The sequence below is a fragment of the Tupaia chinensis genome, unplaced genomic scaffold, assembly GCF_000334495.1.
Source record: "Tupaia chinensis unplaced genomic scaffold, TupChi_1.0 Scaffold141517_1, whole genome shotgun sequence".
In the NCBI taxonomy this organism is placed as follows: Eukaryota; Metazoa; Chordata; class Mammalia; order Scandentia; family Tupaiidae; genus Tupaia; species Tupaia belangeri.
This window is the reverse complement of record NW_006201378.1, coordinates 1,882,149-1,904,219: the sequence shown is the minus strand read 5'-3', so window position 1 is coordinate 1,904,219 and position 22,071 is coordinate 1,882,149. Positions and strand designations below refer to the sequence as shown.

At 44.1% G+C, this 22,071-nt stretch overlaps 1 protein-coding gene across 13 annotated transcripts in view; it reads left to right on the top strand.

The window, feature by feature from the left end:
• Positions 1 to 22,071, top strand: part of ARHGEF10 (Rho guanine nucleotide exchange factor 10) — a 147,363-nt gene that overhangs the window by 27,379 nt on the left and 97,913 nt on the right. For 9 of the 13 annotated variants that reach the window (XM_027766221.1, XM_027766220.1, XM_027766219.1 and 6 more), the window contains 5 exons: positions 9,400 to 9,561; positions 10,578 to 10,865; positions 14,056 to 14,122; positions 17,246 to 17,322; positions 19,301 to 19,357. In XM_027766221.1, the coding sequence (XP_027622022.1) occupies positions 9,400 to 9,561; positions 10,578 to 10,865; positions 14,056 to 14,122; positions 17,246 to 17,322; positions 19,301 to 19,357 (651 nt within the window). The remainder of the gene's footprint in view (positions 1 to 9,399; positions 9,562 to 10,577; positions 10,866 to 14,055; positions 14,123 to 17,245; positions 17,323 to 19,300; positions 19,358 to 22,071) is intronic. The other 4 variants (XM_027766222.1, XM_027766218.1, XM_027766214.1 and 1 more) reach the window with 2 other exon arrangements.

Here is a 22,071-nt window from a genome sequence, read left to right as displayed (position 1 = left end):
TTGCTTTAAAATATTTTCTAAGTGTTTTCTATGTTGCTACAAAGTTTCCATAACTCATTTTCAGTTACTGTGCAGCAGACTGTCGACTGCATTGTTACATGATAGAATGGGTTAGTTCTTTTTCTTTTTCTTAAAAAGTATATAATAGAATGCATGTGTGCAGGCATGGAGAGAGAAAGTAGCTCCCTCTCCAGAGTCCTGTCTTCCTGCAGTCCCCTTTCCCTAGCCCTTTAGATCTCAGGATCCTGGTCGCCTACGCACGAACCTGGCATGTTTTCCAGGCCAACCTAGGACTGGAACCGTGTCAACAGATGGCTTCTGGCATTGCAAGGCACTGGTGTTGCCACTTAGCCACAGTGTCTGGGCCAGATAATTCTTTATTTCATGTTCATTTATTACTTTTTATCAGGTACTTGTGCCTTTTGTAGAAACTCTCAAGGCAAAAGTCAAACTGTCACAAAGTCAGGTGGTATTTGAGAAGGCTTCAGATGTCAGGTTCTAATATTGGCCCTGCCATGTGAACTGATGACCTCAGGCACCTTACATGTCACTCCAGGCTTCCGTTTCCATCCCTTTAGAAACACCTCTCTTCATAAGTTTTTGTGTGGACTTAATAGCTATAAGTAAGCTACTTAGAATTAAAGCTGGCCTGTAGGGACCAGCAGGTGGCACAGTGGTTACATCGCTAGATTCCCATGTAGTCGACCGCGGTTCAAGTTCTGGACCCGATGGCTTAAAAAATCATGCTGGGCACATATGCATGCGTGCCCAAAATGCTGAGAGGAGAGTAGAAGAGAAGGTACTGCAGTGGCCATCCCCCCTGGGGTGGAGGGGGTGGTGATTTCTTGCTTTCTGTCTCTCTGGTTCACGCATGAAGCCTATAGCAAAAAAACTGTCTCAAAAAAAAAAAAAAAAGAAAAGAAAAAAGAATTAAGGCTGGCCTGTAAGCACTTAAGGCAATTTGGAAGGTGCTCCAGCGTTTTTTCTTTTTCTTTAAATCACATTAGAAGATGCTCAGGACATTGCTGAGCACAAAATTCAACAGTTTTATTATTTTTAACTCACTACCAGCTAATGCCCTTCTATAATTAGTAGTAAAATCTCAATGTAAATTATGTTTAAAAGAAAGAAAGAGGACTATTGGTATATTCATGTCAATTCACGAAAAACCGGTTACCAAGTGCTTGGTAACTCTGGTGAGCTCGGAGAGAATCAAATGCCACGCATTCTCTGGAGAACAGTGGGCCAGCACGGGGGCGCATGCATTGTTCCGGGGACTCCTTCAGTGCATGCAGCTGCGGACCACAGTGTCATCCTGAGCCACTGTGAGGCCGAGAGTGGCTGGTGCGGATGAATAGCCTCTTGTTGGTGAAGCTGTTTGCAGCCTGGTGCCTTTTAAAATGCTTCTTTTTTTTTTTTTAACCAATTAAAAAAAGAGAGAGAAACAAATAGCCTTCATTGAAATAAGAGAAAATCATATCTTGAATTAAGCTTTCATATTATAATCAAATATATTTTGAAAAGTCCCAGTAAAAACGTTTAGCTTTTATCTCTGAACTTAATATTATGAATTTTTTATTTTTTGAACATGTTAATCCATTGTGTGTCTTTAAAAGCTGTTAATGGATTTGGAGTAGTCAGAGGGGATTGTCTACTCAGGAGGGAAGGTGACCCAGGCATGGCTTGCCTGCCCTCTCTCCTCCCCTTACTCTTTGTCTCGAAGCCTTGCGGTCAGTTCTCTCCCACTAGGAGATGCTGGGACCAGAGCCAGCAGCCCTGATTCCCAGGACTCTGGGTCAGTTTTGTGGGCTGTGGGCTTTTGGTCCACATGTTTGCCAGAAGCTGTGGGCGGCTGGAATCAGCTAGGGAAAAGTGGGGATTTCTCCCTTCCCTTGTGTCTTTCCTCCCCTGCCTTCTCCTCCTTTTGTTTCCCCCTCTCCTCCCCTCCCACCCTTTTCTGCTTTGAATGATCTAAAATCCTAATAAACATTTCCATCCATAGAACTGGGGAACAAACTATTCAACCCATCACGACTGGCATCAGAGCTAAACTGAGGGCCCCCAATGTGAAACTTTTCAAAAACCACTTAACATTGCTCCTCACCAGCCGACCTTCCATAGTGGAACCTCGGTAGGTTTGATGAGGCCAAGATTTCTGTGGCCCCCAAAGACCCAGAACAGAGTCTAGGATGGCACAAGTGCTCAGCAAACACCAGCCCTTTGACAGCTCTGCGTCCCTACGCTGCTGTGGGAACAGTGGCCTGCAGCACCATGGTCTTACTGAGGCTCCCATTAGGGCCCATCAGGAAGAGCAGCCAGCTCCAGCCAGTGTTGCCCTGGGCCCTGGACATCGTGGGCACAGCCAGTGGCTCTGTTGCAGCACTGGGGGATGTGTCAGGCAGCCACCATTGGGAACAGCTTTCCATACTGAGTTCTTTTTTTAAAAACAATTATTTTAATTTACATTTTATCACATGTCTTTGTAATATACATTTCTTTTCCAACACAAAAACCATGCATGTCAGTCAAGACAAGGATATTACTGTATACATTATTATCAGCAAATAGCTTCTCATTTTTTGTCAGTTAAGCTTACTTTTACCTGTTTTTTCCTTCCCCTTTCCCCTCCCTTCCATACTAAACTATTTTTGCTCACATTTTATTGATTCACAAATGATCTTAAAGTATGGACAAACCGGGAACCAGCAGTTAGCGTAATGGCTATGTCGCTGGACTCCCACGTAGTCGACCGTGGTTCGCGTCCCGGACCCGGTGGCTTAAAACTCACGCCGGGCGCGTGTGCGTGCGTGCCCAACATCCTGAGAGGAGAATGGAGGAGAAGGGATTGTGGCGTGACCATCCCCCCTGGGGGGTGATTTCTTGCTTTCTGTCTCTATGTCTCTCTCTGTCTGTCTGGCGAGCGCATGCGCCCTCTAGTGAAAACCCCTCCAAAAAAAAAAAAAGTATGGACAAACCTAGACTCTAGTGACAACTGTAATTTTCTTCTGAAACAGTTTTATTCCCTCTCTCTCCATTCCCTCTTTTACTAAAGAGATGTATACATTAACTTATTTGGAAAAAAAAATAGGTTAATCTCAATTCAGTCTGTTATTTGCACAAAGCCCCATAAGAATTCAATTTCTGACACAAGACAACAGATACTATTGCATTATTGAACTTATGCAAATAACCATTCTGCCACAAAATAAGAATGCCCACAAATATTTTCCAATTGCACAGGGGTCAGGAAGGGAGAAAAGTTTATGCTTCAATTTAAAAAATTCTTTAGCAAATTGCTGAACCTAAGAACTCAAAACAAAAATCCTTAAATCTGGAAGATAAAGCATAGAAGAAAATCAGTAATGTTTAAGAAAAAAGTCATAGATTTCTATTTCACCAGTTCAGTCTCGTATAAACTCTTTTGTTGAATTTGCAGTGTTACTGTGGTCTGACCTTTCCGTTAATAGTCAACATTATTATTGATATTTCAGAAGTTGTCCCTACCATTAAGCTGGTCTTTCTCTTGGTCATTTTTTGTTCTCTTTGTCTGTCTTTAGTTTTCCTGGTATAATACTCCCTTCAGAATTTCTCAAAGAGCTGATAAGGTTCCTCTCAGGATCTTGGGCACGCACGCACACGCGCCCGGCGTGAGTTTTAAGCCACCGGGTCCGGGATGCGAACCGCGGTCAACTACGTGGGAGTCCAGAGACACAGCCATTACGCTAACTGCTGGTTCCCTTATCTGAGAATGTTTTTATCTTTCCTTTCCACATGAAGGATAATCTTGCCAGATACAGTATTTTTGGTTGAAATTGTTTTTCACTTAACACTTTGAATATATTTTTCCATTCTTTCCTTGTTTGCATTGTTTCCAATGAGAGGTCCAATGTTAGCCTGATGGGATATCCTTTGAAAGTAACTTGACATTATTCTCTTGCCAGTTTTAGTATCTTATCTCAGTCTATGGTTTTGGTCAATCTGGCCATGATGTACCTTGAAGAAGATCTTGGGTTGATTCTTTGTGGGGGTCCTTTGTATATCTTGGGTCTGGATATTTGAATGCCTCTCTAGGTTTGAAAAGTTTTCTTCCAGGATTTCTTGGTATAGATTATCAATGCCTTGATTAATTTCTTCACCTTCTGGGATACCGCTTATCCAGATGTTTGGATGTCTGATGGTATCTAATATTACCCTTATATTGTTCTCATTTTTGGGATTATTTTCTCAGAGTTTTGGTGAATTTTTCTAGTTTAGAAGTTCTATCTTCTATATCTGAAATTCAGTCTTCTGCATGATCTAATCTGCTTTTAGTACTTTCAAGGGAGGTTTTGATTTCCTGTAATACAGCCTTCATCTCTAATAGTTCTGTTTGATTCTTTTTTATGGTGTGTATTTCCTCTGTCAGATAGTGGAAGAACTTTCTCACCTTCTAGAACTTGTTTCTTTTCTCCTGTATCTTTTGGAGTTTGTTGTCTCTTCTCTTGTATCTCTGTTAGGTTTGTCCCTATGAATATCCTAAAATCTTTATCTGACATTTTCAAGAGTTCCATTGTACTATCTGTAGATGATGAAGGACTAATTTTTCCCCTTTGGGGAGAGATGTTCTCTTGATTTCCTGTATTTCTTGTGCCTCTGCAGTGGTTTCTGGTCATTTGATGGATTGTACGCTACTTTCTACCTGGCTTTTCAGTGGGCTGGAAGGCTGTATTGAGTTCTTGATGCAGATATAAGTATGTAAAAGGAACTTGTTCTTATTAGAACTAAATTCTAACACAATATTATGATATACATATACACACATATATGTATATACACATATATGAACATATTTGATGTGTGTATATGTGTATGTGTATGCACGTATACATATATACACATATGTATGCATATAAATAAATACACACACATATATCTTTCCTTAAGGTCTACTGCAGTGGAAATATTCTCACAGAATTGTTTAAGGGAGATAGAGAAGTATCTCTCACAATTTCTAATGCTGACAACCCACGTTATTGAGAAGTCCAAGCCCTGAGGTCCGTCAGAGGGTCTTCAAACATGCAGAATTTAATTAAGATTTAGACTTTCAGAGGAATTTCTTTAATGCTTTATTCCACTTTGTTCATTGGGATTCTACTTAAAATGTCCCTAGGGAAAAACAAGTGGATTTGAAACCCACTCTTCCATCCCTCATGCTTTACTACGACATTCACGCAGCAAGTGTACATCCCACGGCCACCCTGTGCCGATTTCACACCAAGTGCCGTGTTTGCAGTTGCGAACAGACGTAGTCCTTGTCCCCAAGGGCTTGTCATGCTCTTCCTACGGGGACAGGCGCTCTCTCTGGTAGCTCCCACATCTGTGGAGGTTGGTGTAATCACCCTGTCGCAGCTCAGGAAGCTGGGTGTGAGGGAGGGGACTGAGCAAGGACGCCAGTATTTTATTCGGGGCTGTTTCCGGCACAGACCTGCTCTTTGAGGACTGCCTTCCTTCCTGAAGGCATTAAAGAGCATTACATTCTTCCTCTGTGGAAGAGACCATGGGCTTAGTTTCCATAATTTCTATTTCATCATTCCTTCAGTTTTTCAGATCCTGTTTGAACCAGACATCATAAATGGTTTTTGTATATCATATATAGATATATATTATTTTCACATATATACATATGTGTGTGTGCATATATATACAGTTGTCAGGAAAGTCATATTTATTTTTTACGTTTTTCTATGCGAAACTGCATCATGACTTTCCCAGCAACTAACTAAATCTCTCTCTCTCTCTCTTTACATATATATATATATATATGTATGTATGTATATACATATATGTGTATATATATATACACACACGTGTGTATATATATATATGTATGTATATATATATGTGTGTATATATATATATATATATACACACACTTTTTTAAAAACTTAAAAAAAAAAAATTCCCATAGGGCACATGCACTTGCCAGAGAGAGACAGAAACAGTGAGAGGGAAAATGAGAAATCACACCCGCCCCCCCAGGGGGGAATGGCCACTGCAGTCCCTTCTCCATTTTCCTCTCGAGATTTTGGGCACGCCCACATACCTGGCATGATTTTCAAGCCACCAGGTCTAGGACTCAAATCGTGATCAGCCACTTGGAAGTCCAGTGCCTTAAGCACTACTGCATCTTCTGACGCCTACATATAAACAGCTTTAATAAAAATCATCTCTAGGGCCAGCTCCGTAACCTGGTGAAAAAAGCAACCAGAACCCACATGGCCAGCTCTGCAGCTTGAGTCCCAGATCCAGTGGCTTGAGAAACACACTGGGTACATGTGTGTGCATGCTCGATATCCCAAAAGGAGGGGGAGATGGAGAAGGAACTGTGGTGTGATCATTCCTTCCCTTTGAATCTATATTGTTCCTATAAGCCCCTTTAAAGCAAAAGGCACCTACAACTTCCTGATTTTTGACTTATCAGGATGGAACCACGGAGAAGCCGGTGCAGGTAGAAACTGCGCTTGGGTAACAGATGACACCTGGGTGTGTGCAGTTCAGGGCTGGAGCTTTCTGTGTGCAGCACCGCCATGCCCTCTCCCAGGCCAAACAGTCGTGCCCTAGATACACCTTGGCTATGGGGACAGGCGGGTCACCCGAGCAGCATGAGCTCCTTGGCTCTGCGAACCACAAGGTCATCATTTGTGTGTGGAGGTCATTTGCCCATTTCTCCTTTTCTGTGTTTGTCACCTACTAATTCACTGCAGAGTCACTATGGATGTCATGACAGGTCCAGTCCCCCTCTGTTCTAAAAGAGAGCTCCCTATCGCTCCCTGGGAGCCTGCAGGAATGAGACTCAGCCTGGTGCTGCCTTCTTAGAGCCATGTCCATTTTCATCCTGAGTGTCTCCTGAAGAAAACAGATTTTCTGTGATTCGTCTGGAGCATTGGACACCAGCAAACCCATTCGGTGTGCAGAAAAAATGATATAATGAGATGCATTTTGATTTAGGAAAGAGTCTTATCTCTCTGCTGCCAGGTTGAGGCATTAAGTGCTCGTCCTCCCCTGTGAGTGGTGCACACAGCTCGGGCTGCCATAGCCCAGCACACTTGTGCACCGTGTCCTTGTCACCCAGCACCATGACTTGGCTCAGGGATAGGCATTTTATCTCCTGGGGCCTAACACTGGCATTGCCGTGGATAGGCATTTTATCTCCTGGGGCCTAACACTGGCATTGCCGTGTCCACACCGTTTGTGAGCAGAGCGTTTGAGGGTACAGGACCCTGTCCTGTGGGCAGCCCCTCTAAGAGGCACATTAGCCTATTTGTAGACAAGACGACATGGAGAGGAAGATGGAGAGCTCCCGGGAGATGCACAGACAGTGCCAGGTGGTTCAGAGGAGGAGGAGGCGGTGACTCAGGTGTGTCCCAGCTGGCCTTTGAGATGGGCCTGGGAGGGTGGGCTTGGACCAGCCAACGACCAAGGTCCTTTAGTCAGTTGCATGGAAGGAGTGAACCAAACGATAGCGTAGGGCCTACGGGCTGGAGCACAACTCATCAATTACATGATGTGGTTTCTTCCCACCACCATGCCCTCCCTCATAGTTTTTCCTTTTTTTCCCCTTTTTGTCTTCGGCCATAAAAGATAGAAGTGGGCATTTCTGCCTGTTTATTTAAGAAGTGGGCATTTTTGCCTATTGTTTATTACAAATTTTCATTATAGTGACTCTATGGGGTGGGTCTCTAGGTGACAGCAGCAGTTATCATATGTACTTTGTGTTTTTCATGATTACGCATTGTAAAATTATCATTAGAAACATGGGGTGGAAATTAGGCTTTGTTTTTTTTGGAGAGGTTTTTGCTATAGGGTGCGTGTGCTCACCAGACAGACAGAGACAGAGAGATAGAAAGCGAGAAATCACCCTCCATGGGGGATGGCCACGCCACAGTCCCTTCTCCTCCATTCTTTTCTCCGGATCTTGGGCATGCACGCACACGCGCCCAGCATGAGTTTAAAGCCACCGGGTCTGGGACGCGAACGGCAGTCAGCTACGTGGGAATCCAGTGACATAGCCATTACGCTAACTGCTGATCCCAAAATTAGGCTTTTAAAAACAAAATGCTTACAGACAGAATTGGTTCAGTATTTCTATGGGTAACATACACAAAACCCGGGTCCATCTAGAGGATTTTGATGCGATTAAAGCGTTATTTCAGTAGAACAATTTATTTCTAGGGTATGTATTCTATTTTTCCTGAAAAAACTTTGTGAAGAAAATGACCCTTGAGATTTGAGGTTATAGAAAATACCCTGTTGGTCCTTGAAAAATGCATGTGGTTGACCTTCCCCCCGCTTTAAAAGTCTGCACGAGGCCTAACCTCGGTGACGCAGCCAGCACCATGTTGAAGTCACATGCCCAGGGTCAGACCCATAGCCTGGTAGACCTGAAAGGTGCAGGGTGCCTGACGTGCCCAAGATCCTGACAAGCTGAAGGGCTGAGGGTCGGGGATTGTGGCAAGAGGAGACCCTGATGATGAGGCATCTCTCTCTCTCTCTCTCTCTCTCTCTCTCACATGCTCTATCATGAATAAAATAAAATCTGCATGAGAAACTTGTTTGTGATATGAAATGTGTTCTATCAGCGAAGCTTTGCTCCCCCACTTCCCCCAGAAAGGAGCCGTCTTGGAAAGCCTGCTCATTCCCGAGGTGAAGGAACACCCAGCGGTAGCGCTCCCTGCGAGGGTGACGTGTACCGTGTCACGATGAGCAGTGGGGCAGACCTGACTGTGACACTGAACAAATACCGATTTCTGAATGAAACGTTCCTTCTTACGGTTTACACATTATTAAGATCGAAGGTTTTCCACTTGGTGTTGTAAGTCTGTCATATTTATGTTCAATAGGTGAAAAGTGATTTTTTTTTGTTTGTTTTGTTTTGTTTTTGTTTTTGTTTTCCCTTTCATTTTCTTTTCCAACTTCAAGTAGTGAATCCTCTGAAAAGAGAGTTGGGAGCTCTGACCCCAAATTTATATATCTATTTCTTCCAGTAAAAGACTAACGACAGGGGGCAGCAGGTGGCGTGGAGGCTAAGGCACTGATGCCCATATGACATACTGCATTGCTCAAGGTCCAGACCCAGAGGCTTGGAAATCACGCCAGGCACATGTGCATGCGTGTGTGCCCAAATCCCGAGGGGAGAAGGGATTGCAGTACGGCCATCCCCCGGAGAGTGATTTTACAGTTTCCCCTCTCTCTGTCTCTCTCCGGAAAGTAGTCAGTGCTTCCGGATGTGTGTGTGTGTGTGTGTGTGTGTGTGTGTGTGTGTGTGTGTGTCTTGGTCTGTTTCTGGTCTGTGTCCTATGAGGATGTACAGATTGTTGTGCTAGTAATATATGTTCACATTATCGTTTGTGTTATTTTAAGCTGCAGAAAATGAAGTAAAATACGACACTAATAATAACGAAGAGGAAGAGGGGGAACAGTTTGACTTTGACAGTGGAGATGACATTCCAGAAGCAGATCGACAAGCCCCCTCCACCCTGGAGGCCAGCAGCGCTGAAGCAAGGGAAGCCGCCCCCACTGCTGGTGAGCCCGCTGGCCAGGTGGTCTGCTCAGCCTCTCTGTTGTCCTCCTGCCCAACTGGAAGGCTGTAGGAAGAAGACGATTTCAGGAGTGAAAGATTTACAGTTTTTCTATGTGACTACAATGTCTGGATGCAATTTTGACTGGATTTCTTTGCTTTGTACTGTTTCTTGGAGTTTTTAATCTTGTCATTCCACCTTTCTTTTTTCTGGAGAGGTTTATGCTATAGGGCGTGTGCACTTGCCAGAAAGAGAGTGAGTAAATCACCCCCACTGGGGATGGCCACACTGCATTCCCTCTCCCCCATTCTCCTCTCAGGATGTTGGGCATGCGCGCACATGTGCCAGGTGTGAGTTTAAGCCACCGGGTCCGGGACTTGAGCCACGGTCGACTACATGGGAGTCCAGCGACATAGCCATTACACCAACTGTTGGTCCCCCACCTTTCTATTTGTATTTTGCAGAGAAATGGTATTGCTTTTGCTTAAAAAAAAAAAAAAGGCTCACTATATTGCTATATTCCATAAAAACATAATGCCATGCGAGGTGATTAAACTGTAAAGGTTTATATTTCAAAGCCAGGAGGTAGGTTTAAGTGCTTTTATTCACTTGCTAGACAGACTTCCCAGAACCCCAGACCAAAGTACAGTTGGACCACCATTATGGGGCCTTTTGTTCACAGCCAAAACCTTTCAGTTTATTCCTCTACTTCTGGTAGCTTCTAACTTATTTCATTGGATTAGCTGTCCTGGGAGAGACCAGGCTGTGTCTCTTACCCAGAGGTTGTGGCCACCTCACCTTTTCATAGGAACCACTATGAACAGGTGCCATGCTCCAAGGTGCCACGCTCTAGGCCCACTGTCCCCCAGGCGCCACTTGTGAGGATGTGGAATGCCCTCGCTTTGGGCTCAGAGTCGATAGTGGGGGCTCACCCCTGCCTCCTTGCCTTCTCTCCTGGGCAGAATGTCTACCCTGCCCTTCACAGTGTGTTTGCTGACAAGGTTACTTTGTCTTCTCCAGGAGATGAAAATGGAAGTGGAACGGAAGCCACTGCAGTGGTGGAACCTACTAAACTCGTGGTCCCGTTGAAAGTAAACCCGTATTCCGTCATCGACATCACGCCATTCCAGGAAGACCAGCCCCCGACTCCAGACCCAAACCCTGAGGAGGAAGGTGGAGGTCTCCACGTGCCCAGTGGGTACTCAGTGCCTGTGCCCTGCGGCTACGCGGTCCCCTCCAATCTGCCCCTCCTGCTGCCAGCCTACTCCAGCCCTGTCATCATCCGCACCGTGTCTGTGGATGAAGGAGGTATGGCACCCCGTCTTCTCTGTGCACAGTCATAATGAACGGGTGCAGGAAACCTGTCCCTGACTTCCACCCCCCAGAACTGTAGACCTTTGCTTACAGAGTTGGGAGGTGAACCCCAAGTTCATTTTCTTCTGTGTCAGGAGCACACGATTAAGGGAAGGTGCCAGAATTGATTGTGTGGACAATTTTGAAATAACATCTGGTCCTGAAGGTCTTGCCTCCTCATATCAGGAGGACTTCTGTGAGCATCATCCTAATCTGGCTCCTCCCACCACATGCTCCCAAGCTGTGTGCATTTTTTCTGGTATTCATTACTTACTCTAAATTATGGTGGTGTTTACATGTGTTCTAATGCCATCCACTAACCCATAATCTCCAGCTCTTTGAGGTCTGAGTCTGTGCCTGGCCTTCTTCATTGTGGGAACCGAGGAGTCTGGGGGCAGAGGGTGGGGGAATGACTGAGCAGGACTCGCTCTCTCCCTCTGCCACTTCCTCCTTGAGAGGGATGACCTGGCAGATGTCCAGTGAGTGCAGTGGGAAGTCACCGGGGAAGGTCAGAAGATCCTTGGGACACCAGTTGCAGGTGTTAAGGTACAGGGGTGGGACACCCAAGGATAGTGTAAGAAATAGCCCCAGGTCCCTACGGCCATGCCGGGGGACCTCTGGCAACCATGTGGGCACCTCACTTACTCTCCGACCTCCCCGGTCAAAGCTCCATGACAATGTTGGTTTAGAGTCTGCTTTCACCTCCACTTAGTGAGGAGAGTTGATAATGGCTGTGCATCATTATCATTACATGTGACTCTTGTTATGTCATTCAAACACCAGCCGTTTGGGGTTTCTAGATTTGAAGGGGGGTGCACAAATACCAAGGTCCTGGCTGAGGCCCCAGGGTCAGGCATCCCCTCCAGGCTCCTGCAGTCATCTGCTGTACGTACAGGTGCTAAGGGGGCAGCCGCAAGTACAGGTCTGTCCTTCCTTCTGCAAAAGCGAGGTTGTCACATTCAGAATGGACCTAGTCAAGGCCCCTTGGCTGAATTGTTCCTCTCACTAAAATCTGTTACTGTGTTACCCTCGCCCAGGAAACACCATTGGAATTCCCCTAGGATATGAGGTGTTCTGTGCAGGACAGGAGCACCAGATCAGCCTTTCCAATATAGAATCATAATTTTTATTTGTGTGGAAATGTCAATGAAAAGGTCCTTTCCTTTCCACGGTCATCTTATTCTGACCTTTCCATATCAGAGGGCCTGTGTTTGGGCAAACACTCAGCTGAGTGGATCTTATTTCCAGAAAGGAGGAGCCTGAGAAAGAAGTTTCCTTCTGCGGGGGCGACCTGTGAGAAAGTACATGCGGTGTAGTTAGGAGGGAGTTGGTGCTTTGCAGACTGTACACCCTGCAGGGAAGCAGTCACGCCATGAAGTGTGCAGCTGCCAGTCAGCATGGCTCGTCGTCATCAAGTGTGTAGACACTTGGACGTTTGACGTCATTCGAGTGGTTCTTCGGGGCAGAGCTGTGTGGCGGGAAGAATCATCTTTGGAGCCAGTGGACTTTATTTCAGCCCCGGCCCTTTCTCTGACTTGACATGAGGCCCTTGGGAAGAAGCTCGGCTTACCTGTGGCCTGGAAAGCCAAGTCACTGCCCGTGGAATCCCCGGGTGCTGCCTGCAGATCCCTGCCTCTCGTCGCCTGTGTGTGTTACTGCTTGGCACCAACCGTGCGACCAGGAGACCGTTTCAGGGGGAGCTCCCAGAGCTAACTGCGCTGAGCTCAGCTTTCCTGGATGTTGAGTCAACTGTCCAAAGGTTGGGAAGTGGCTAAGAGCAGCAGCTTAACCATAAAATAAATTCAGTTTGGAAGGCTTTTTACGGACAGCTTTGCCAGGGGAGCAATTGCAGCTGGCTGTTGGATGAGCATTACCCACCTCCCACACTGATTTTCAGTACCATGCTGCTGGGCGGGACAGAGTCCATCAGGACTGAGCTGGCCATGCACATGTGTCACACACCCCCCACCCACCCCCACCCCCGGTACAGTATTCTTGTCTGCTCCCTGTCCATCAGCCATCCAAAGTGGGAGAGTCTGTCCCTTCTGCACATGCTCCTCAGGCCATTCTTCGATCTGAATTTTCATTCCATCTGCAGGGAGTGAGTGGGAGCCTGCCCTGTGGCTGTGGTGCTATCTCCATGCTCATCTCTTTTTTTCCCCTTTTTAGAGAGATTTTTGCTATAGGGCATATGTGTTCACCAGAGAGACAGCGAATGAGAAGTCATCTCCTAGGGGGATGGCCATGCTGCAGTCCCTTCTCCTTCAGTCCCATCTTGGGATTTGGGGCATGCACATGCACCCAGCATGAGTTTTAAGCTGCCGGGTCCAGGACTCTTAACTGCTATCAGCTATGTGGGAGTCCAGCGATGTAACCATTATGCCATCTGCTGGTGTCCCCTTCACACTCATCTTGGTAAACCAAAAAGGGAGATGGGAGGAAACGCTGATCAGACAGGATGCGTGTGTGCGTGTGTGCATGTGCACAAGTACATACGTGTGAGTGTGTGTGTATGTGTGCATAAAAGTTTGGTTGTCAAATATCACAAGCTTAAAAATCTTCTGAGGCCCGTCCTCTCTGGTGCAGGAAGTAGGGGTGCTGCTGCACAGTGCTGGAGGCCGTCCGGGAAGGCTCCGGGTTCTCATCCCAGGTCTTCCTGATCGTCCCAGTGAATGCGCCCCTGGTTCTGGCTGGCCAGGGGTGGAGGACAATCGAGGCATGAAGACTCCATCCTAGGTGCTCTTCTCTCTCTCTGGAAATAAATACATTTTAATCGCTTTTGAGTTTGCGAGGTAGACACACCTTTAAGTAAGCCACTATCGTAAATTCCCATGAAAACTTAAGAAATAAGGCCGGATATTACATTTCCTCTTAACTCTAGATTCATTTTGGTTTTTTGGGTGCAAATTTTATCCTGACAATTTCATAAGACCTGAGGGTATCTCATTTTATTATAATCCTATTTTGAACATATTTTGTGTAAAAACTAAAAAAAAATTAAATCTGTCAGTTCATCATCTTTATGCTAGGATAAGCCAACGATTGATAAGAAAAAATAATTAGATGATCTTAAAAAAAAAACTTTATCTACATTTTTGTCAGTTTTGTTTTTTTTTCTCTCAGCAGTTTTTTTTTTTTCTCTCAGCAGAAACACCAGAAGTCACAGAAGAGCACCAGTTTAATTCTTTAAGTTCTGAGGAGCCGCCAAACAGGTACCTTCATGAATTTTACACATACACCTACCCGTAAGTTCATTTTCCTGAAGATCTTGCCTGCCCGTGTGCGGTTGGACAGTCACTTCCTCTCAGCTCCCCTGTGGTGTGTTCTGTCCCAGGCCTTATTTTCTACCCCAGGTCCCTCCCAGGTGTCACAGGCTTCCCATTCACCAAGCACATTGGTTAGCAGGTGTCCCTTTTGTCCCTGTGGGGTCAAAAACAGAGTGAGAGGGTGAGGAGAACAGTCTCATTTCAGGCATCTTTAAGGTGTTCTCCGCCAGGGCCGGCAGGTGGCGCGGTGGTTCAGGTGCTGGATGTCATATGGTAGACTCAGCTTTGAGTCCCAGACCTGGAGGCTTGGAAATCATGCTGGGTGCATATGCGTATGTGCCCAAAATTCTGAGAGGAGAATAGCAGAGGAAGAATTGTGGCCATTTCCCCCTGAGGATGGTAGTGGGGAGTGGCAGTAATTTCTCATTTTCCTTCTCTCTGTCTCTCTAGCATGTGCATACACCCAATGGCAAAAATCTAAATTAAAAAAAAAAAAAGAAAAAGCAAAGCTCAGCCAGAATTCTTTGTCCTGATTTGGTTTTGTTTGCGTTTGTGTTTTTTGTTTTTGTTTTGTTTGCCAGAGGGTGTGTGCAATTGCCAGAGAGAGAGGGAAAGAATGAGAAATCACTACCTCCTCCCCGCAGGGATGGTCACACTGCAGTTCCTTCTCCTCCATTCTGCCCTCCTTTTGGGAATTTGGGTACACAGGCATGCATACCCAGTGTATTTTTAAGCTACCAAGTCCAGGACTTGAACTGCCCAGTCAGCCTTGTGAGAGTGAGCCATCCTAACCACCATGCCACCAGCTGGCCAAACAGACAAAGGGAGATGAAGGGAGAAAGAAAGGGAGAAAGTACCCACCAACGGGACATGGGCCCTTCTCTTCCATTTTTTCCTCCTTTAATTCTTTAAGGCTAGCTTTTTCATCAATTAAAGCACCTCTTATACAAAATCCTCTAAAAAAGCTGAATGGGATCTCTGCGGGAAGAACTCACATGACAAAAGGTCTCTCTCCAATTTAAATACAGGATTATGCCACAGAGAAGATTTAGCCAAAACCCCTTTATTAGAAATTCCCATTCCATGTGTCACTGAAAATTAGCAGTGGCACATTATCATGGGTAACCTAACGACTTCCTATGAGAAATCTGTCCATTGATGGACCAACCGCAGTAGCACGTACTGGTTGATGCTGCTCTTTGGCAGGTTGAGGCCACAAGGGTGACCCAGTTCAGTTCCCTGCCTGCAGTAAGAGTCCTGGCTGCAGTAAAAGTCCTGGCTACATAGGAGGCTGCGGCAGGGGGATCCTGAGCTTGTGACCGGAGCAGACAACATAGTATGACCTTGTCTGAAAGAGTCAGGCATGGTTAAGAGTCAGGCATGTATATATATATACATACACACACATATATGTGAAAGGATACTTCTTCTGAAAAAGAACACAAAATGTAATGTGACAATAACCTCAAATCATTTTCCAAAGTATGAACATTTTTAACATATGGAAACATCATTTGAAATACCATTCATATTCGCTTCAGGTTTTCTTTTACTTTTTTGTTGTTGTTGTTGTTGTTAGGTTTTATTTTGATATAATTTTAAACTTCAAAAGTAAAAAGGTGCTCCTTTTTTATGTGATAAATTCTTTTGAGTATGGGGACCGCATCTTGATTTTTTAACGCGCACCCGCAACCCATCACGCTGCCCGGCACATCCTGTGTATCTGGTGTTCTTATCTGGACATTTGCTCTTTTCTCTCATACTCAACATCTCATGGTGCATTAGACATTTCATGGCTCGTCAGAACTTTCCCCAAACGTGATAATAAAAAGAGCGAGACCTGTACTGCGCTGACATCTGCACTTGCTGTGACAGCGGAATGCGTATGGCCATGTAATTGGATAGTCATGATCCTTTTACTTTTTACATATGTACGTTTTTCAGAACTCTCTACATGCTTATCCTATTTCCAGTCTCTTTCCAGTTAATGTTTATGCCACGGCTTCTCCATTTATGCTTACAGACTGCTCCCGGCAGAACACGGGCACAGGTGTCTTGAAGTCTGATCACCATCGTGTCCATTTTCTGTCCACTTCTGTGTCCACCGAGGCAACACTTAGGTTGTCAAGTGCATCTTGCCTTGTCATTCCTCTGAGTGAAGCATCCTCATGGCTTCCCGTTTCCTACAGGATGAAATCCACTGCCCTAAGCTGCTCCTAGAGGCGGGAAGGCCCATCTTACTTGGGGATCTCTGTGGCTCAGCATTGCATGACACATAAGAGATCCTCAAAGAGTCTGTTGAAAAATCAAAAAATAATTCAGGCCTTTGGAGCAGGGGCTATGGTTTTGTGATACTCCAGTCATGACAGATACTCTGCTATGTGCGTGGAGGGTGTCCAGAAGCTTACTTAGGAAATTTCAACTGGGGATTTCCCTAAATACTGAGCAGGAAAATATACTATTTTTCCTGGATAGTAGCATACACATGTGCATGTGCCTGTTCACACGCACACACACACTTGGGGGCGTCTTAGTCTGTGCTACTATAAGAGAATTTCACAGACTGGGTAATGAAGAGAAATGTATTACTATTCTGGAGGCTGAAAGTCTAAGACTGAGGTGCCAGGATTAGGTGGGGGCTTTCTTGCCACATCATCCCGTGGTGGAAGGGCAAAGAGAGGGTGAGAGAGAGAGCAAGATGAGACAGACTCACCGTTTTATAAGGGACTTACTCCCATAAAAGTTCCTCCTACATGTCTCATCTCTTAAAAAAAAAAAAAAAAATTTTATATAAAATGCATGGGTTAAATTTAAAGGGCAGCTGCATTTCAACCTGGGTTCTGGAGGGAACAGATAACTTACTCCCATAAAAGTTCCTCCTACATGTCTCATCTCTTAAAAAAAAAAAAAAGAAATGTATATATAGATGCATGCGTATAATTATAAGGGCAGCTGCATGTCAACCTGAGTTCTGGAGGGAACAGATATTCAACCACAGTGGAGACTTGTGGCCACCTAATGAGTAGAATGTTTCTTGGTATTCTGATTTTGTGGTTTGTTTTCTTGAAGTGAAGATCAAGTGAGTAAAGAAGACAGTGCCCTAGCCCGATGGGTTGCAGATCCTGCCAATACAGCATGGATGGACAGTAAGTCCTGCTGATTCCTGGGAGCCCATGTCCTCACCAGCCTGGTACAGACGTCACCAACCGGGGGATGGTGCCAGTATTCTCATGTCCTAAGTCACATATGTCACTTCCAAAGTATAGTCATTTAGTTAAAATACTAACCAGAATTGAATATATAAAATTTCCCAGGAGCTCTCTGAAGCAAACGCTGCACGTTTCCTGTTCACTGCCTCAGCTCCCTCCGCCTCAGTATTACTCTTCTGGTTATTTCTGTCTAGTACAGATTGGGGGCACTGATACCTGGACTTGCAGCTCGCAGTCAGCCAATCACTGTTAGAGACATTAACAAAGTATTTTTTACCTGCTGTTCAGCAAGATTCCTTGTCATGGTACCATTTTTGAGCAGGGAGTAGGTGGGTTAAGGGAACCCACTGCCAGATGGTGTTCCAGACCTTCTACTTCATGTGTATTCAATAATTTAGAAGGCTGAAATATTTTCAGGTAGGTTTATTATTTTTTTTATTTTAAAGGAAAAGTAAAAATTACTTTTCCAATGAGGCCTTTTATATTCACTGGCTCACTAATTTCTCTGTAATTGTTTTATTATATATGATTGGCTTACAAGGTAGAACCCTGTTAACTATCTCCTAATTAGTAAATTATCTCCTGGAAGGTTTCATTCTAGTTTTAATTATGACTTTGTCAAAACAAAGATCTTCGTGTAATTAGACGGTTCTTGTAGGGGGCTATTAAATCAGGATCATTACAAGATTGAATTATCGTCTTGCTGTTCACTAGCAATTTTATTTCCAAAGTAAAATGTGTCTGAATTTCTCTAATTACTCATTTCTGTTATCCAGACGACAGTTAATTAGAGTAACTATAATATCTGAAAGTGAACTACGTAACCAGCAGGCCTTCGATATTATCTAATACAAGTATTTCCCATGGTTGTGTTAAATCAATATTATTAAAAGAAAGCAAGCATCTCTATTATCAGAGCAGCAACCATTGAAAAATTTTCCTGAATTCTCATCTCCCTGATATTGTGGAGTGAGTAACAATGGCTGGAGGGAAAGTTTGAGTTTATTTGCCTCATTTTCTTTCATGTTGCTTAGCAAGCAGTTACCTTTATGCTTTTCAGTAAAGTAATGTGTTGCAGTATGAAGATTCTCCTGCAAAGAAGGTAACGGCAGTAGCTGAATATTCTGGAAAATCAAGCTAAAAGGTCCTCTTAGGAAACAAATTTCCATGTGAAGCATGTAACCTTTACAAATACTGAAATACATCTCAAGCTCATTCCTGCTCCTGTAGTTGGTCATCTTACACAATGTATATTGTTGGACTGTTGGAAAAGTCACGATATATTTTTTCTATTTTTCTATGCAAAACTACGTCATGACTTTTCCTACCACCCCATAGATATTTTGCCTATGGCATGTGCTTCCCTGTTTTAAGAAAACTGTTACAATTTTCCAGAACACTAATTAATGTTCCACACGATAGTCTGAGAAACCTTATCCCACATACGTAACACTTCTTCACGCCATCTAACTGCTTTTCACTTTTAGTGACACAAAACGTTAGAGTCATTGGTTTCTGTTCATCAGTTTTTTCATTTTCTACACCACCAGTAGACTCTTCCTTCTAAGACCTAGTATACTACCTGTGTATTTTTTAGGTCACATTAACTTCATAAACTGAAAAATGTTTATAAGGGAAGCATAGAAATGTGTAGTTGAACACAAAATCGTAGACTAAACTGGGCTGGAAACCACACTTGCTTTTGGTGAGATTTTACAGTCTATGTATTGATACCACAGTAGCTCTCATTCCCAGAATTCTGCCCTCAAAATAATGCTTATGCTTTGGTAAGGTACCACAAACTACCATTAGATATATAATAATTACATCATTGGGGACTAAGGTCCTCTGAAATTTAAATTGCACTTGGTTGGTTTGGGTCCTTCTGTAAAGGCTTCCTCCCTTTTTGTTCCAGATCCAGAAGAAGCCATTTATGATGATGTGCCGAGAGAAAATTCAGACTCTGAACCAGGTTTGATTTTGTCTGGAATCGGGTTTTAGGAGACTGAGTCTAGCTGTCTGTTTAGTGTATACATAACCCCAGGATGCACAGACCCTATGTTTCTGACATTCCCGTTTTATATGTCGTATATAGAGTAGCTCAATGTTAGGTGGTGGGATATGGGTGTCCGTGTTTACATCGTAGCACTGGACACAGGATGGCTATCTTAGTTACCCTAAGGAAGCAGAAAGAGTTACAGATACTGAACATATGAACAAAGAAGGGAGAAACAGAGAGGCTGAGATGTATCAATACACATCCAATAAACAATATAAATGAGAAACTATAGAGAATTGAGAAAGGGTGATATTGAAAGAAAGACTTCCCAAGAGTTATCAAGAATTAAAATCAGAAATTCTTGGACGGTAGAAATAACAGATGTGAAGCTTGATCAGCTATATCACTCTGCACCTAGACAAATACAAATGAAGCTGCCAACTCTCTAGTGAAAGTCTTAAAAGCCACAGGAGAGAAAACGTCATTGCCCACAGAAGACCTGCCATTGAGATCCAACAGCAGACTTCTTTCTTAACGGGCTGGGAGATCACAGAATAGTACCGGCAAAGTGATAAAGAAAAACAGTTTTTCAATGTGGATTTCTACATTCAGCCAAAGTATCATCCTTTAAAAATAGAGAAATAAAGGCAAGAGACAAAGATGAGGGGAGAGTTACTACTCGGAGACTCTGAAGCGAACCTAGAAGGAAGTCATGGGAAGAACAAAGAACAGTGAACAAGCGAATTGAAAAATTTGTGAAAAATCTCAACCGGCATTGATTAGAACAGCAGTAGTCATATTGGTTCATTTTAAGGTGGAAATAAAAACACTAGGCAATGGGGACTGAATGGGAGGGGTGATGGCGCACTGCATTTTTCTGGCACAGGTATAGATATTGATTTTTTTTCTTGCTATGATTGGCCAAGTCTGCATTTTACCTGTAGCTTCTATGAGAATAGAAATAGATTATGTACCTTTCAAGTCAGCAGAGCAAAACCCAATCTGACAGAAACCAAGAGAATAAAAAATAAAAGATAGCAAATGATATGAAAAAAGATTGCAAAAATACATATAAATCTATTGGTGCTTATAGTAAATACAAAATTGGACCCAGCCAGTAAAATAAATTCTCAGATTGCATAAAACAGCAAAGCTAGGCATATGTTCTTATGAGAGATATCCAAGAATACAATAATGGTGTAAGTAAATAGATGAGAAAGAAGTGTAAGTCCAGTTCTAACAGAAATATAACCAGTATAACTATATTAATAAAAACAAATGTTAACCCATAATGCAGTATTAGGTATAGTGTCCAGGAATAATTAATTACAAAGATACTGGGTTGTCGGAAAAGTCTTGATGCATTTTAGCAGAGAAAAATATTGTTGTGCCTTTTCCAATGACCCACTGTAGAACTGTTCTAAACTTGCACGGACCTAACAGCATAGCTTCAAGATATAGAAAGCAAAGTGGGGTGAAGGAGGGATCAGAAATAGGTAAATGCACAATTAGAATAGGAGGTTTTTCTTTTAAAAGTTATCCATTTCTTTTTTTCTTTTTTCTTTTTTTTTTTTTGAGAGGTTTTTCACTATAGGGCGCGTGCGCTCGCCAGACAGAGAGAGACAGACAGAAAGCGAGAAATCACCCCCCAGAGGGGATGGCCATGCCACAATCCCTTCTCCTCCATTCTCCTCTCGGGATCTTGGGCACACACGCACACGCGCCCGGCGTGGGTTTTAAGCCACCGGGTCCGGGACGCGAACCGCGGTCGACTATGTGGGAGTCCAGCGACATAGCCATTACGCTAACTGCTGGTTCCCAAGCTATCCATTTCTTCATGAGAGAGAGAACAAGAAAGAAGCCGACACTCCCAAAGGGTCTTCACATCCTGACCCGACCCCAGCTGCAACCAGCCAGACTCACAGGCGGAGTGGGTGTGTGCACCAGGCGTGTACAGGTAGACCTCAGGACACTGTCTTAGGGCGTGGGCTGGCTTCAGCATCGTGGAGCATGTCACCGCTGCACTGTCACAGCTGGCCCTGGAGTAGGAGATTTTGACAATGCTGCTTCTGCTATCGATGAATATCCTGAATAGAAAGTTAGTAAACTGTGGACTCTTGGAACAGCACATAGTGAGACTGAAGGTGAAGGGCATACAGAGGCTCGCTCCGGTGGTACAGAGGTGCCATCATGCTCCACCCTGCACCATTGCCACTGTAGGATCACATCTAACACGTGTTGTGGCTAAGAGGGCAGATCAGATTGTAGTGAAGAAAACAAATATTGGCAGATGACACCCTGTTCACTGGCCTCGGGGGGAAAACCCAGGCTGGATTAGTTTTCAGTTTTAGAAATCATAAATCTGTAATTGCAGGAATTAAAGAGGACATAAATAATGACCTGATTTACCGAGGGTTAGTAAGATGCTTCAAGTCCTCGAATGTCCCACGTATGCTGGTGGGGCCAAGAGAGCAGCAGCTTTTCTAAAGCATTGAAAAGAGTCAGTTTGCACACGTTCTAGCAGCTTGAGTCATAATATACTTAGGCTAACAGGGACCAAATGTGGCTAGTGATGTTAGAGTTCATTCTTCCCAAGACTGAAGACGCACCATCATAGAGGCCTAAGGCAGGCTCACAGTAGAACCAAGTAACTTTGCTTGGCCAGAACCCAGGGGCCTTGACGAGCC